Here is a 12,250-nt window from a genome sequence, read left to right as displayed (position 1 = left end):
TCAGGCACCTGGTCGCCAGTACACATAGTCAGGCACCTAATCACCACTACACATTGTCAGGCACCTAATCGTCAGTACACATAGTCAGACAACTAGTCGCCAGTACACATTGTGAGGCACCTTATCGCCAGTACACATAGTCAGGCAACTAATCGCCGGTACATATTGTCAGGCACCTAATCGCCACTACACATTGTCAGGCAACTAATCGCCACTACATATAGTCAGGCACCTAATCGCCAGTACACATTGTCAGGCAACTAATCGCCACTACATATAGTCAGGCACCTAATCGCCAGTACACATTGTGAGGCAACTAATCGCCACTACATATAATCAGGCACCTAATCGCCAATACACATAGTCAGGCACCTAGTCGCCAGTACACATTGTCAGGCAACTAATCGCCAGTACACATTGTCAGGCACCTAATCGCCAGTACACATAGTCAGACAACTAATCGCCAGTACACATTGTCAGGCACCTGGTCGCCAGTACATTGTCAGGCAACTAATCGCCAGTACACATTGTCAGGCACCTAATCGCCAGTACACATAGTCAGACAACTAATCGCCAGTACACATTGTCAGGCAACTAATCGCCAGTACACATTGTCAGGCAACTAATCGCCAATACATTGTCAGGCACCTAATCGCCGGTACAGATAGTCAGGCAACTAATCGCCAGTACACATTGTCAGGCACCTAATCGCCACTACACATTGTGAGGCAACTAATCGCCAGTACATATTGTCAGGCACCTAATCGCCACTACACATTGTCAGGCAACTAATCGCCACTACATATAGTTAGGCACCTAATCGCCAGTACACATAGTCAGGCACCTAATCGCCAGTACACATAATCAGGCACCTAATCGCCAGTACACATAGTCAGGCACCTAGTCGCCAGTACACATGGTCAGGCAACTAATCGCCACTACACATTGTCAGGCACCTAATCGTCAGTACACATTGTCAGGCAACTAATCGCCAGTACACATTGTCAGGCAACTAATCGCCACTACATATAGTCAGGCACCTAATCGCCAGTACACATTGTCAGGCACCTAATTGCCAATACACATAATCAGGCACCTAATCGCCAGTACACATAGTCAGGCACCTAGTTGCCAGTACACATTGTCAGGCAACTAATCGCCAGTACACATTGTCAGGCACCTAATCGTCGTCACATAGTACAACTAATCGCCGGTACACCTTGTGAGGAGGCACCTTATCGCCAGTACACATAGTCAGGCACATAATCGCCGGTACATATTGTCAGGCACCTAATCGCCAGTACACATTGTCAGGCAACTAATCGCCACTACATATAGTCAGGCACCTAATCGCCAGTACACATTGTCAGGCAACTAATCGCCACTACATATAGTCAGGCACCTAATCGCCAGTACACATTGTCAGGCAACTAATCGCCACTACATATAATCAGGCACCTAATCGCCAATACACATAGTCAGGCACCTAGTCGCCAGTACACATTGTCAGGCAACTAATCGCCAGTACACATTGTCAGGCACCTAATCGCCAGTACACATAGTCAGACAACTAATCGCCAGTACACATTGTCAGGCACCTAATCGCCAGTACACATTGTCAGGGCAACTAATCGCCAGTACACATTGTCAGGGCACCTAATCGCCAGTACACATAGTCAGACAACTAATCGCCAGTACACATTGTCAGGCAACTAATCGCCAGTACACATTGTCAGGCAACTAATCGCCAATACACATTGTCCGGGCACCTAATCGCCGGTACAGATAGTCAGGCAACTAATCGCCAGTACACATTGTCAGGCACCTAATCGCCACTACACATTGTGAGGCAACTAATCGCCAGTACATATTGTCGGGCACCTAATCGCCACTACATTGTCAGGCAGCTAATCGCCACTACATATAGTTAGGCACCTAATCGCCAGTACACATAGTCAGGCACCTAATCGCCAGTACACATAATCAGGCACCTAATCGCCAGTACACATAGTCAGGCACCTAGTCGCCAGTACACATGGTCAGGCAACTAATCGCCACTACACATTGTCGGGCACCTAATCGTCAGTACACATTGTCAGGGCAACTAATCGCCAGTACACATTGTCAGGCAACTAATCGCCAATACACATTGTCAGGCAACTAATCGCCAGTACACATTGTCAGGCACCTAATCGCCGGTACACATTGTCAGGCAACTAATCGCCAGTACACATTTTTAGGCAACTAATCGCCAATACACATTGTCAGGAACCTAATCGCCAGTACACATAGTCAGGCACCTAATCGCCACTACACGTAGCCAGGCACCTAATCGCCAGTACACATAGTCAGACAACTAATCGCCAGTGCACATTGTCAGGCACCTAGTCGCCAGTACACATAGTCAGGCAACTAATCGCCAATATACATAGTCAGGCACCTAATCGCCAGTACACATAGTCAGGCACCTAATCGCCAATACACATTGTCAGGCACCTAATCGCCAATACACATAGTCAGGCACCTAATCGCCAGTACACATAGTCAGGCAACTAATCGCCAATACACATAGTCAGGCACCTAATCGCCAATACACATAGTCAGGCAACTAATCGCCAATACACATAGTCAGGCACCTAATCGCCAGTACACACATAGTCAACTAATCGCTAATCACATAGTCAGGTACCTACATACACAGTCAGGCAACTAATCGCCAGTACACGTTGTCAGGCACCTAATCGCCGGTACACATAGTCAGGCAACTGATCGCCAGTACACATTGTCAGGCACCTAATCGCCGGTACACATTGTCAGGCACCTTATCGCCAGTACACATAGTCAGGCACCTAATTGCCAGTACACATAGTCAGCCCTCTAACCCTCTCATCTATGGCGGCTTCCTCAAGATTGAAAGTCGTACAATTGGTACCCTAGGCCTTGGAACGTGTGCACCCCTCTGATAAGTGAAAATTATCACGACTCCCACGACCGAAAGCTATCAATACACCCTGTGTACCCTTCTGTCCACTCAACTCAACAAAAGTACTAGAATCTGTCCTTCACTGAGACAGTGTAATACCAACTATAACAAGTGTTACAATATATGTGACGTTACGTTATCAGTGACAATACACCGAGCAGTGTTGTTCTTGCTGGGTACATGGCACTGCATATCCATCTCATGTAGTTATCCGCCATGTCGGTTGCTATGACGCCACGTGTACGCACACAACTGGTGTAGCGTGTGGTTCCGCGAGCTGACATTCTGCCAAACACTTGAGTCGGGCTATATTAAAACCGTTTACCCGGCGGCGAGGCAGTCGTATTCCTAGCTGCGTGCTGCGAAGTTCACTAGAACAATGGAGATCTCAACACTTGTTTTCCTGATTTTTGTTGTCCTAGGTGTCAGCGACGTACAGGCTGCTCGCAGTGGTCCAACCTTGGCTGATCGAGTGGCAGTGATAGAGGAGGAGATGAAAACATGGAAATTTGTAACTGTTCAAGCTAAGAACAAGAGGAGTACCTTGGCTAGACGGATGAGACTGGTGTTAGCTGAAGTTGGCAGCCTGAAATACAGTTTACAAAACACCAAGACGCAACTGAAAGTAATAACTCAAGAGCTGAAACATGTTCGACAGGAAAAAGACACGTACAGCGAGAGTGTTGGAAAACTACGCGACGAGATGAATAAGACGGCAGCTGATCTGCGTGATGCCAGGATGCTGATATCTGAACTGAATCAAACCAAACAAGATCTTTTTTGCCACAAAACAACAGATCACAGGTCTTACCAAGGACTTGATGACACTGAATTTGAGTTGTTGTGTGGTGAGGGATGAGGCTAAAGAGACTGATGGTAATGAGAGTTCGATGACAACATCGTCATTGTCGCAGGTGTCACTCACGACATCGACCACGACGTATCCTGGAACTACTGCAGGTGAGACTTTTTACAGAGATTATTCGCTTGGTTACAATTCTATCTTGATATTCCAACCCAAAGATATACGTTTAACGTTATCATTTCATTAAAATTTAGCCAATTGTTTTACAGTCATCCTGCATACGTACTAAGCATGTGTCTTCTGCTTTTGAAACAATATGTGGGAGGTAAACTTTCTTTGTTTTTAGTGGAAACCTTTCATTTCCGAACTACCCATATTTCAAACGCTTATTGACCAATAAAATTTGTGATCACTAAGGCTATGTGATTACAGCACATACAAACATAGGGTTCACATGGCATGTCAGCATAGGGTTCACATGACATGTCAGCATAGGGTTCACATGACATGTCAGCATAGGGTTCACATGACATGTCAGCATAGGGTTCACATGACATGTCACCATAGGGTTCACATGACATGTCAGCATAGGGTTCACATGACATGTCAGCATAGGGTTCACATGACATGTCAGCATAGGGTTCACATGACATGTCAGCATAGGGTTCACATGGCATGTCAGCATAGGGTTCACATGACATGTCAGCATAGGGTTCACATGACATGTCAGCATAGGGTTCACATGACATGTCAGCATAGGGTTCACATGACATGTCAGCATAGGGTTCACATGACATGTCAGCATAGGGTTCACATGACATGTCAGCATAGGGTTTATTGCGCATGTAAACATGATGATGATTGGACATCTATTTTATTGGATATGTGTTCATATAGGGCATTGGGTATTGTTGATACGTACAACGTAGATTTTATTGTGCATTTGAACATAAGGTTAACAGGACATGCCAGTGGTGCATGTCGTGCACAGAAGTTTATTTGACTGCAAATTGGGTATTTCGTATATAAATGACTCCACTAGTCATATTTTATACACATTACAGACTGCCTGATTACAGAGTGTCACATACTAGAGTAAATACAACCCCGAAAATTAAAAGTTAATATAATCTATTAACTAAATATGCCCTGATCACAATGATTCATATATGCTGTCACTCCTAACTTCATTCTCACAATCATCAAACACACTCACTCTCTTTCCCCTACTTAGCCAAGTACGTACCTCATACCTCACCATTCACATACACTCACATCAACGCTCCAAATGTAACACCATTACAAAGGCCTTTCTAATGAAACACACAACAGTTCATATGATATGATATATACATTAAATGGAATATACAGACCAACTACATCCAACGCATACTTTACTTTATCCTGTGCAGTTTACACAGTAGGCGGCCTGCCGGTATGGTCTATGTTGATCGGTTGGGACAGCCTTAATGGATGGGGCATGTCACTCTCCCTAAACACTCAGATGTCATAAGTCCAGATTCACGGGCGGCATGTCACTCTCCCTGAATACTCGGATGTCAAAAGTCCCGATTCACGGGAGGCATGTCACTCTCCCAAAACACTCAGATGTCAAAAGTCCAGATTCACGGGCGGCATGTCACTCTCCCAAAACACTCAGATGTCAAAAGTCCAGATTCACGGGCGGCATGTCACTCTCCCAAAACACTCAGATGTCAAAAGTCCAGATTCACGGGCGGCATGTCACTCTCCCAAAACACTCAGATGTCAAAAGTCCAGATTCGCAGACGGCATGTCAGGGTCGATCCCTCTCGATCGGCGGAAAGCCTTACGGAGTATATCTATCCCGGACACTGGATATAGAAAGCACACCATGTACTTGGTGACTTTACACATACACTATATGGACACATATACTTAACACACACAGGATCTGTCTACAGGGCTGTTTTACCGACACTTAATGCACAACACTATCACATTACACGTGATCTGCTGACTGATTATTATATTACGTCAGTTTACCATCTTAGTTACATTATAAAAAAAGGTTTCCATATACATTACAATTCCATCATATTATCAACCTCACTAATTATAAGAAATATATTGAATCAGAGATACGGTGATATTATAAGGTGAAATGACATTAAATCTCAATGTATTTGGTGGTTGCATGAAAGCGATAGTAGATAATCACTCTTGATACATGACAAGTGCTTGTAACAGCCGCCCTCCATCTCTCGAATCCACAAATCTTGTGAACGCACCCAAGGTCTTGGTGGCTTGGAGAAGGGTTGGCAAGGGTGGGGCTGGTTCGTCACTATCAAAGTCACTGTCATTGACTCCTAATCCGTATTTCTCAGTCCGCAATTTAGAAACATCTCAACAATCACATGCTAGTCACGTGATTGCACAATCCCCTCATTGCTTCTTAGTATGTTTTGATTGAAAACTATAATCCGTTATCAGTAGTATTTAGTCGTAACAGTGAGTACTTCCTAATTAATTCCTTCTTAATTAAACCTAATTAATCAAGTGACCTTCAACTCAAATTGCCCTAATTAGTTTACACTACCGTATCTCTTTGATTCATGCCGCAGCGTGTGTAAACATGTAGACAGAACTTCAGTTCAGAGTGATACTTGCCCATGAAAGGTAGGTGAATACCGAGTTTCTTATTAATATCGAGTTAACAGGGTAATTTTGGTTGTCGGGACCATGAAATTATATCTAGATATCTGAAATATCGAGACATCCGTAGCAAGTTAAAAGAGCTTGAATAATGATAAAATATGAAGGATTTTGCCGGGACCCAGATGTTATATCGACACATCCGAGATATCGGGTTATCAGTGTTCGACACAAAGGTTCTCGACTGTATAAACAATTCATTCACATATTCTAACTACAACATAACATAATATCATATAGCTCACACCAGTTGAATATCCAGGAAACCCAGCCAACCTGACACACACACGCAATTGGTTGCAATCTCCCAACTTTCAAATCAGTCCTTATATAGCCCCAAACTATAATAAACGACTTGATTGACCCCCAACTTTCCAGATACATACACTGGTCTCCCATACTCCCATATGGTATTCTGAATAGGCGAACAACTTATGGACACTGTATCTGAACATAAATATCTCGGCATCTATTTCACACTTAGACTGAGTTGGGGAATACCTGTCTACACTTAGCACAACAGGCTCAGAAAAACACAGTTTGTCTTTCATTATAAGCTCAATGTAAGTACGTACACAGAATGATCGTAGCTATTTACATCTAAGCATCTGACGTCGAATGATATCTACATATGACGTGTTTTCAAAGGGGGCATATATATTTTTTAAAACAAATACAGTGTATTGGGAGTTTTGTGATACAAACAATCGGTGAATTAAGGAGGCGGTAACAGTTCCTCCCTTTCCCCCATCCCGAATAATATTTATTAATTAATATATACTAAAATAATTAACAAAACCTAACACAACAATTACTATAGAAATCACAAAAACGACTAAAAGTCCATAACTTAGGTTAGGGTTAGGGTTGGGGTAACGGAAGGAACTCTTTCCAGGGAAGCATCCGATATGCTTATAATACAATTGTCGTCCATGTCATGCCACAGGTAACACGAAATGTGTTCTAATATGCTGCTTTGATCTGATAAAACTGCAGGGCTAACATGGAACGATTACAAATATTTCCATACAAAGTTGTTAATCAGTCCAAGCAGTCGAGCGCCAAACGTTGCCATGCTCCTAACCAGACACGTCACAATGACGTCATAGCTGGCAGCTTTGCGGTCGTGGTGTCGCCAGTCAAGGCATTTCATAGCTAGATGAGTCGCTCGTGTTAGGACGTTATTGGTGGGTAAGTTCTCAGTTTCTACTTTTTAACTGATTTAGGAAATTTGATGAAATAGTGTAAATGTACATCGTACGTCTTCTGTAAAGCTGTATGAATGTTGTAGGAACCAAGTGCTTGCTTCACACAATGTTTACACCAGGCCTGTGTTTAGCTTGTCACCGGCGGGGGACGATGGAAGGTCTGGGTAAACATAACAACGCAGCGTTTCACCTGATAGACTTGTTATATTTGATCAAATAATGTGCTCTTTCTTAGCGTTATGCTTTGACTGATTGCATTTACCTCTGTCACGGAAGACTTTATGAGAATGTTTTATATCTTTCCGGTCAAATATATAATTTACACTGTATTTCATTTCTTTTTATTCTGCGTCAATGAATAGTTGCATTGCATTGAAATACACCCCGCTATATAGCACACGGTGAAACGTATCAGTTAAAATCGGTTTACAATGAACACCTGTAGAGTTGCTTTTTTAACAATGAAACCTTAAATGTGGAACACATGCATTTTTGCAACATTTAGAAAAAAGCAATAAATTATGGAAGGGCAAGTACGCTTTATTCTCTTCTAATATTGAAACAGACGGAGAATGTTAATCACTCGGACAGCGACATGTCTATCTTGACCACCACACACTTTCACGTGTTTGTACCCTTGTTGTTTATCAAAGCACATTGCTTCCATCGACAAGTACGGCTGTGTCAGCTGCAGTTTCCGCCTCAGATAGTAGTTGTGTGAGAATTGCACTGCCGCCATCGTTCGGTATGCTGACATTTTCTGCGCGCTGGACAAAGTTTGCCTGACACTTTGTGACTAAATTTAAACTGTGTTGCACAAACAGGAAGTCAAAAGGCGAAACCGCATTATCAGTGGTTCGTGTCGTTTGCTGTTGTTTCACTATGTAGTAACTATTTCATGCATTTTGTATCAATATGTGATGCTTAAATTGTATTTATGAATATTTCTTTCGTCAGATATCTGTGATTTTTTGTCCACAACGTTTCAAATTTTGTTTAGTTTCAAATGTGTGCCCAATGTGATGAGAGAGTGTTTCCTCCATTGAATACTAAACTTTAAATCTGCTTCACATTAGAATTTATGGAATTGCCTAAAATACCATGTACAAAAATAAACAGCTATAATGGGGACATCAAGGAAAGACATTTTTGAAATTCCAGTTACGGTTAATGAATTCAAACTAAAAAAAAAAAGGGGGTCATTCCAGAAAGAGGAATTATAATTAGGTATAAGTGCAGATGTTTTTGTTTGTTTATCTATTGTTTTCTTTCAGTGTAATAATGTAAATATGTTTATACTTAAAGTACCCGTAGAATTTGCTTGACACTAGCCTAACCCTAACCTAACCCTGAAGGCAAACAGATCCTTTAGTTACACTGTTCATGTTTATATTTCAAAACAGCATACCAATCTATTCAGTTACTACATTTCAACAAAGAGGAGCATCTCAGCTGCTGGGTCACAGTCAGTGCAAAGTTTATTACACTTACTGAATCAAACTGTAAAAATATATGTAGGAAATGTTCTTTTTCTCTCCTGCAGAGACACGGGGTCTTGATGAACAGGTATCTCAATCAAAGCAAACCATATATATTTAATACTTCTGCTATAACAGATGTATTTAGAATTTATCCACACATAATATTGAAAGGCAAAACATTGTGGAAAGCGAAAACTGAGGCCAGTAGTAATAACAATGCTTATGTGCTATGTATAGTTTTCTGAATATAATATTCCCAGTTTCAGCCTCGACTGGCCCGACCCAGAACAACACGGTTCCACCATCGCCAGTGACAACACAAGACTCTGATCTACAGGGTAGGTGGGAAAACCCAGCAGACAGGGACGTCAGTCCTTAATTCTCCGTCCATTCAACAGAGTGGAGTATATATACCCGTGGAGATTCTGACTTGAGGTCACAGGATTTCAAACTGCCACTTAAGGAAGGATTTCAAACTGTTAAAAATAATTAGGGAGTGTTACTCTTTTCCTGCATCGACATGCGGTCTCGATGGAGAATTATCTCAGTTAAATTGAATGATATATATTTAATACTTCTTTCATAAGATATGTATTTAGAATTTAATCATACATAACACTGAAAGGCGAAACATTATGTGGAAAGGCGAAAACTGAGCCAGCAGTAGAAATGCTTATGTGCTATGTATAGTTTTCTGAACAACATATTCCCTGTTTCAGCCTCGACCACCGACGTGAGTGATGATCTGACACCGAGCAAGACGGTTCCACCAGCGCCAGTGACGACACAAGACTCCCACGGTAGGTCGGAAAACCCAGCAGACACGAAGAATAGTGGTGTCGATCGACGTTCATGTTGTCGGTCACAGGATTCCATGAACCAGATAATTATGCTGAGGTCGCCACCAGACAGCTGGAATACTGCTGAGTGTGGCGTCAAACACCAACCAAAACACTGTGACATAAACCAACGTTATATCTTATTACCCAAAAACCAAACAACAGTTGTACTGACATTATCAACTTGTAAAGTTCAACAAACATCAACACTCTCCAGCCGAACACAAAATATTGCTACAGCTTCTGGGTCTAACAGAAAGTTCTGTATTAAACACACCATCGTTTATCCCAGAAACCACGTACACAACTATTGCCACAACTACTGGCTCTAACAGAAAGTTCTGTATTAAACACACCATCGTTTATCCCAGAAACCACAAGTTGACATTCCCGCCATGTTGTATTGTTGTCAGCCATGATGGAATTGTTTAAACGATGTAGCAATGTCCGAGTCACGTATCAACATGGTGAAAACATTGTAGATGTGTGGCACAGATGTCTGATGTTTACTTTGTGTTGCAGCGACTCCATCACCAGCAGCAGGCCGCCGCCTCTACTCCGCCAGCAAAGACGGTGACCTGGAGACAGTGAAGCGGATCCTGGCAGCGGGTCACGTGGACATCAACACGAGAGGATTCTACAGCCTGACACCGGTGATGGAGGCAGCATATAGAGGACACAGCGATGTGGTGGAGTTCCTGGTGGGTAGAGGGGCTGATGTGTCGCTGGTGAACAGTGACGGTAACAACGTCCTTCACTTGGCCTGTGGTGGTGGAGACCTGGAGACGGTGAAGCTGATCGTGTCCAGGAAGCTGGTGGACGTCAACAGTAGAGGATGGAACAGCATGACACCGGTGATGAGGGCAGCACGGTGGGGACGCAGTGATGTGGTGGAGTTCCTGGTGGGTAGAGGGGCTGATGTGTCGCTGGTGGACAGTACCAGTAACAACGTCCTTTACTACGCCTGTATTGGTGGAGACCTGGAGACGGTGAAGCTGATCGTGTCCTGGAACGTGCTGGACATCAACAGTAGAGGAGACTACAGCAGGACACCGGTGATGAAGGCAGCACGGAATGGACACAGCGATGTGGTGGAGTTCCTGGTGGGTAGAGGGGCTGATGTGTCGCTGGTGGACAGGTTCGGTGACAACGTACTTCACTCGGCCTGTATTGGTGGAGACCTGGAGACGGTGAAGCTGATCGTGTCACACAAAGTGGTGGACGTCAACGCCAGGAACAACAACGGGGAGACAGCGGTCTACCTGGCGAGACTCCTGGGACATCAGCGAGTGGTGGAGTACCTGGTGTCACGTGGTGGACACTGAAGTCGGTGTCGGTGTGGTAGGAGACGGGGCACATGCCGTTGCTGACACTGACGTGTTCACGATTTTCTTCCTGAATATAAATAAAACTTGATGAAAGTATTTTCAGACATTTTGTCATTTGTTGTGTTTGGAACCTCGCGTGATCAGGTAAGAAAATTGTGAAGTGAGTGTAAATATAAACGGTGAGTGATTGTACGTAAACTTCGCCCGTCTTAACATTATTCTGTGTTAATTTTGTTCTGAGAATATCGCGAATTGTGAAACCGACAACAACAAACTGTTTGTTTACATGTCGCTGCACTCAGCTGACATGGCGCCATTTGTACAGTGACAGTGACGTCACACTGCTGGTGACGTCACAGGTATACACTGAGGTGCCGGCCAAATAGGACAGACAGCGGCGCAATGCTGGCATCGTGCCAGACAACACAAACAGTGTTAGTCAAGTACCATGTGGTCGGTGTCGTTTAACAAAGGAAGAATGGACATGTGTAGCTGATTACTGCTGAGATTTAACCCTTTTGGTGCCACAGGGACATGCACCCCTTCTACAGTGACTAAACGCACGGTATACAAAATTAAACTGAAAACAATCATCACCCAAATCATCTCAGTTATATAAATCCCTGGATGCCAGAAAGACAAATATCTGCCCCAGTTCTCTGTTTCTTGATCTAACACACGGTTTTTATGTAAACCACAATTGCTGAAATGACCATTAAGAAATATGTACATCGTAAATCTGGCCATTTTTGACACATGACGATTTCGCCATTCGCGGCATCGTTTACTGTATGCTGTAAATGTAAATATCGGGTATTTACCCGTTGAACTGAATTTGAAAAATAACCAATTAGGGATCAGTGGGATGTTGTTTTGTCAAGTCGCCAATAGAATCTCGCCTATAACCTTGGG

The 12,250-nt window shown here is 43.3% G+C and overlaps 1 protein-coding gene and 1 long non-coding RNA gene across 4 annotated transcripts; one reads left to right on the top strand and one right to left on the bottom strand.

Annotated features, from left to right (window-relative positions):
• Window positions 1-3,311: 3,311 nt before the first annotated feature.
• On the top strand, window positions 3,312-11,434 carry LOC124290094 (ankyrin repeat and KH domain-containing protein 1-like). 3 transcript variants are annotated; one of them, XM_046726785.1, is made up of 5 exons: window positions 3,314-3,943; window positions 9,438-9,509; window positions 9,891-9,971; window positions 10,533-10,679; window positions 10,881-11,434. In XM_046726785.1, the coding sequence occupies exons 1-5, from the start codon at window positions 3,805-3,807 to the stop codon at window positions 11,333-11,335; spliced, it is 894 nt and encodes a 297-aa protein (XP_046582741.1). In that variant the 5' UTR covers window positions 3,314-3,804; the 3' UTR covers window positions 11,336-11,434. The 3 variants fall into 3 exon arrangements, with proteins under 3 accessions (XP_046582740.1, XP_046582741.1, XP_046582739.1); XM_046726783.1 differs by having other exon boundaries at window positions 3,316-3,943; window positions 10,533-11,434; XM_046726784.1 differs by lacking the exon at window positions 9,438-9,509 and having other exon boundaries at window positions 3,312-3,943; window positions 10,533-11,434.
• Window positions 5,013-6,237, bottom strand: LOC124290101. The gene is made up of 2 exons (XR_006901833.1): window positions 5,989-6,237; window positions 5,013-5,641 (listed from the first exon to the last, which is right to left on the bottom strand). It is a non-coding gene; the product is annotated as an uncharacterized LOC124290101 (long non-coding RNA).
• Window positions 11,435-12,250: the final 816 nt, after the last annotated feature.

The sequence above is a fragment of the Haliotis rubra genome, unplaced genomic scaffold (genome assembly GCF_003918875.1).
Source record: "Haliotis rubra isolate DU_JTF1 unplaced genomic scaffold, ASM391887v1 Scf457, whole genome shotgun sequence".
NCBI classification, from domain to species: Eukaryota; Metazoa; Mollusca; class Gastropoda; order Lepetellida; family Haliotidae; genus Haliotis; species Haliotis rubra.
Note: the sequence above shows the minus strand (reverse complement) of the source record. Positions and strands in the feature narration are given on the sequence as shown.

What these genes read in the sequence shown, in the direction of transcription:
- LOC124290094 (XM_046726783.1), top strand. Translation starts at nt 3,805, where the DNA reads ATGACACTGAATTTGAGTTGTTGTGTGGTGAGGGATGAGGCTAAAGAG. An exon ending in GTATCCTGGAACTACTGCAG is followed by an intron (nt 3,944 to 9,437) that starts GTGAGACTTTTT and finishes TCCCAGTTTCAG; the next exon opens with CCTCGACTGGCCCGACCCAG. An exon ending in GACGACACAAGACTCCCACG is followed by an intron (nt 9,972 to 10,532) that starts GTAGGTCGGAAA and finishes TTTGTGTTGCAG; the next exon opens with CGACTCCATCACCAGCAGCA.